This window comes from Cherax quadricarinatus, unplaced genomic scaffold (genome assembly GCF_038502225.1).
Source record: "Cherax quadricarinatus isolate ZL_2023a unplaced genomic scaffold, ASM3850222v1 Contig293, whole genome shotgun sequence".
NCBI classification, from domain to species: Eukaryota; Metazoa; Arthropoda; class Malacostraca; order Decapoda; family Parastacidae; genus Cherax; species Cherax quadricarinatus.
In genome coordinates this window covers 192,530-197,500 of record NW_027195319.1, presented here as the reverse complement: position 1 = coordinate 197,500, position 4,971 = coordinate 192,530, and the positions used below count along the sequence as shown (strand labels likewise).

At 40.4% G+C, this 4,971-nt stretch overlaps 1 protein-coding gene across 1 annotated transcript in view; it reads right to left on the bottom strand.

Moving 5' to 3' along the window:
- LOC138851306 (beta-galactosidase-1-like protein 2) overlaps positions 1 to 4,676 on the bottom strand; it is a 28,773-nt gene extending 24,097 nt beyond the window's left edge. Inside the window, exons 1-2 of the mRNA XM_070080302.1 lie at positions 4,556 to 4,676; positions 1,472 to 1,677 (exon numbers count right to left, since the gene is read on the bottom strand). Of these exons, the coding sequence (XP_069936403.1) occupies positions 1,472 to 1,677; positions 4,556 to 4,603 (254 nt within the window). The 5' untranslated portion in view covers positions 4,604 to 4,676. The remainder of the gene's footprint in view (positions 1 to 1,471; positions 1,678 to 4,555) is intronic.
- Between the last annotated feature and the right edge of the window lie 295 nt (positions 4,677 to 4,971).

Sequence of the window (4,971 nt, the reverse complement as noted above, 5' to 3'; positions counted from 1 at the left end):
ACGTGGGTCAGTGGGCCTCCAACAACTACAACAGCCTGGTTCAACAAGCACTTTACAGCTTGGCTTCAAGTTGAGCAGCAGGAGTAAAAGAACTCGCGATGGAAGTAAGGAATTAGTGTTTTGGTGAGCAGGTGGTGCTGCTGATCACAAGGAAAAACACAAACTGAACAAGCACCTGACCCACCGGTACTACTGTATGCTAAGAGGGTCACTGAGCCTAGTTCTCGAGATTAGACTTTGCCACCAAAGTGGCTAGTACACCCCATATCCATCCTCTGGTCGGTAGCGCAAGAGTATATGGATACACAAAAGACCTACGAACTGGGCTCCAAAAGGGTTAACGGGACTACATCTGGATTTATATCTACAGTTCACTTACCTGTTACAAGCAAATTTAGGAAATTTGCTTAAATATATTTGGTATCTTATTTTCATGTCACATAGGTTATTATACTGCCTATCTCTATATTCCTCAATAAGTGGACAAATAAGCATATAGTGTTAAAGATAGTGACCATAGGACTGACCACATACATTACATCTGTGTGTCTCCCAAACTGCCAGAAGTACTTGTAACCAAGGCTGGCCATACATCAGTCAGTTCGTTCACATTGCAAGTTGCTCCATAAACGTATATATACGTTCATGTTATCAAACTGGGTTATAGATCTACTCAGGCTTCTAACTGCATTCTTATAATATTCAGTTTCATTAGGAACACCACAAGTTTCCTGAAATAACTGGGTTCTAAACTCGTGCCCGAGTGATGCAGTCCAGAAACGGAAGGGCCTGCCACATTCTGAGTCCTCTCCATCCTGATGAGAGTTCAGCCCATATAAATTAATTATGTATATTGTAAATTCGTTAAAAAACTGTAACAAATAAATCTGTAAAAAAAATCAAGTGTTAGGAAAAGAAAGCTCTCAAATGGTTTCAAAGAAAAATCTCAAGATTTTTTCTTTTCCACGATGCCATTATATTTATTTCTTAGAGTCCGTTAGTTATCCTGATTTGCACCAGAAGCAATAATGAATAAGCTATGTATGCAACATTATCATTATTGTCGAAAAGTTTCGTCTGAACAGCAGGCTTCCTGTGTTAGATATTGAGGCGACTTTCGACCTGAAGAAAGTGGAAAATGTTGAGAGGAAATATTTAGATGTTCAGTCCCCCTTGAAGAGTTGAGAAAACACGTTAATCAAACATAAGGGACTTGAACACCATCTATCAGCTCTTAAAGGCTAAAAGGCAGAACTCCTTAAAATTACCTCCCCATCTCGTCCAGTGTCAACGGTATGAAAGTTTTCTCCTAAATTTCTCAGAGAAAACCTGCAACAGATAAGACACTTTCCTTCAACTAAGATACTCCGGTGTTTCTCACTGTATCGATTATATAGATCATTATTACAATGAAATCGGAAGCAATATTTTTAATCCTCTGTAATAATGATAGATCAGAGAGGAAACTCACGTCTGGACAGCGTTGAGACCTGCTGCTCTCAGTTTACGTAGAGTGTCCCTCCAGTAGGCTGGGTGAACACGGAAGTAGTGGAAGGAACCTGAGAGGATGACGATCTCCTTGTTGTTGAGGGTGAAGACGTTACCTTCAGCCACCAGCGGTGCCTCCACCACTCCTCCAGGAGCGTAGTACTCATACAGGGTCATGCTCTCACATCCCTGTAACAAGAATCATCCACAGTGACTGATACTCCTCCTGGAGCGTAGTACTCATACAGGGTCATGCTCTCACATCCCTGTAACAAGAATCATCCACAGTGACTGATACTCCTCCAGGAGCGTAGTACTCATACAGGGTCATGCTCTCACATCCCTGTAACAAGAATCATCCACAGTGACTGATACTCCTCCAGGAGCGTAGTACTCATACAGGGTCATGCTCTCACATCCCTGTAACAAGAATCATCCACAGTGACTGATATTCCTCCAGGAGCGTAGTACTCATACAGGGTCATGCTCTCACATCCCTGTAACAAGAATCATCCACAGTGACTGATATTCCTCCAGGAGCGTAGTACTCATACAGGGTCATGCTCTCACATCCCTGTAACAAGAATCATCCACAGTGACTCTGTAAAGTAAAAGGACACAAGTGTAACTAATGTGGCATTTTATTGTGGCAACGTTGCGCTCTCCAGGAGCTTTGTCAAGCCGTTACAAACAATACATGGACACAGAGGGTATATATAGGCTCAGAGTGAGGTGCAATACTAGTGGTAGTAGTAGTATTAGTGATATAAGTTGTAGTAGTAGTGGTAATACAATTAATTTGCACATGAGTAAAAGGATATAAAAGCTATTACTTTGGTAGCATAAAAATAAGTTAGACAAATATTTCCATTGAAGGTTGATATAGAGAAAGACCTGTTTCAATGTTCATCCTCTGTAATGTGCTTTGTGTAGTATTAACAGGAGAGACTATGTGATGGCAGGGTTTACTGTTTTCAGGAGGATTCTTGCTAAGACTTTAGAGATGGTGAAGCTGCCTTTGTTTTGTTTAATTGTATTAGAAACAGCGATTAGTGATGATTCAAGGCAATTGCGTCTGCGGAAATTAGTTTCTTTGATCACTAATTGGGCGTCCCTGAATTTCATGAGATGATTAGTGGAATTCCGGTGTTGTATACAGGTGTTGTTCAAGTTATCGTTGCTACAGGCATAAATGTGCACAATGAGGCGGGGGTCGAGGTTTCTTGCTGTTTCACCTACGTAAATCTTGTCGTAGCCTCCACAGGGTATAGTGTAAACCACTGCGTTGATCCTTTATTGAAGTCCTGGAAGCGATGGCGACTCTAGTGTTAGCTTGTGCTAGTACTTTAGAAACGTTCAGTGCAACCTGGCTGTTAGGAAGAATTATAACTTAGTTATAAGTGTTATAGGAGTGTTGTTGGTGCGTGGAGAATTAATGATCTGAAGAGCTCTTTTCTCGCAGTCTTAATTCTTCCCAACAGCCAGGTTGTACTGAAAGTTTATAAAGTACTAGCACAAGCTAGCACCAGAGTCACCATCGCTTCCAGCGCTTCAATAAAGGATCTAACCAGGACAAAATCCAAGCACCACGAACCAGTCAACGCAGGGGTTTACACTATCACTGCCTCTATCACTGCCTCTGTCACAGCCTCTGTCACTGCCTCTGTCATTGCCTCTGTCACAGCCTCTGTCACTGCCTCTGTCACTGCCTCTGTCACTGCCTCTGTCACTGCCTCTGTCACTGCCTCTGTCACTGCCTCTGTCACTGCCTCTTTTGTCAGTCTCTGGCAAAAATCTTACTGAAATCTGTATAAGCAACGTCTTATTCTTTAACTTGATAAACCGACTCAAATGCCTTTTCGAAATTTGTCAGAAAATTTGTCGACTTTCTCCCCAGCTTGTGTTTCAGATGGAAATGCCTATCATGGGCCGGTAGGCCTACTATAGTGCTCCTTTATTTATGGTTTTATATTCTTAATTTGGAAAAGTTGAGGTGAAGTATTTAGACAATCTAAAGGAGTAATACGTTTTTCAGTATTTTCATTATTAACGAAAACTTTATTAACTAAATAAGTTATTCCAATGGACTTGAAAAAATAAGAGTATAAATTTCTTTACGAGATAAATTTCTTAACAGGACTTCATAAAGGACCCCATTGGAAATAAGTCACTTTGTCTGACTGTTTTGGGTTATCCCAGGTTCTCTACACATATACTGCTATGTATGATAATCTATGTAACTGTGTTTGTGTATACCTGAATAAACTTACTTGCTTACTAAATTTCATAACAGATATAACGATATGTACAGTTTTCAAGGTGTTGCCTGAAGTGGGTTAGTACCATTCAAGAGGGTAGTAGTATATATTAGCTAACACTTACTTTTGAAATAAGTTGATGTAATAATAACAATAATAATAATAATAATAATAATAATAATAATAATAATAATAATAATAATAATAATAATAATAATAATAATAATAATAATAATAATAATAATAATAATAATAATAATATCTTTATTTCTACAAGTACATGTACAAGGTATACAGGCCTAGCTGACATCAATGATATACTACTATACAGAAAGCCCCTTGTTATGCTGAGCATTTCGGGTCCCAGGATGCGACTCACATTAGTCGACTAACACCCAGGTACCCATTTTACTGATAGGTGAACATAGACAACCGGTGTAAGGAAATACGCACAATGTTTCCACCCCTTCGCTGGGAATCGAACCCTTACCCCTCATCGTGTGAACCGGGAGCTTTTACCATTAGGCCACGGGTTTCAAACTAGGCTTTGAAATAAGCCGAGTGATGAAAAGTTAAGAACTAGGCTTTCAATTAATCTGAGGTAGGACATAAGCTCTCGGGCTGAAATCTAAGCAGTTTTAAGAGACAAGCTCTCTACCTGGCATAGTACTGGTCGCAGTTGCCCAGCGGTGAGAGTAGCGACTCTCATTGCTGAGGTCCAGGTAATAAACCCTTGACATTAACATAACATCTACCTGGCATAAGTTCATCTATTATGTGAACAATATTCCTAAAATACTGTTGCTCACCTGCAGGAGGAGCAGTGAAGGCAGCAGGATGCTGATGATGGAAGGCATGATGGCAGAGTGAACCAGGTGATAGACACCTCATCTGCTGCTTGTATCTCTTATCTCTATCTGCCCTTGAGCAGAGGACAGGAGGGGAGGGAACTGTGACTAAAAAGGCAGGTACGGTGATACTATAGTGGTACTATCATTGTAAATGATTTAGTCAATGCCATAGTCACAAAAAGCTGCAGTAAGAATAATCACTAAATCCCATCCCTGGCAACACCCCCCCCCTCCCACTCTTCATAGATCTAAACTTACTCCCTGTTCAGTACATCCACACTTACTACTGTGCAATCTACATCTACAGGACCTTAAACCCCAATATCAACCTTGACCTAAAACGCTTTCTTGATAGTTGTGACAGAACCCACAGG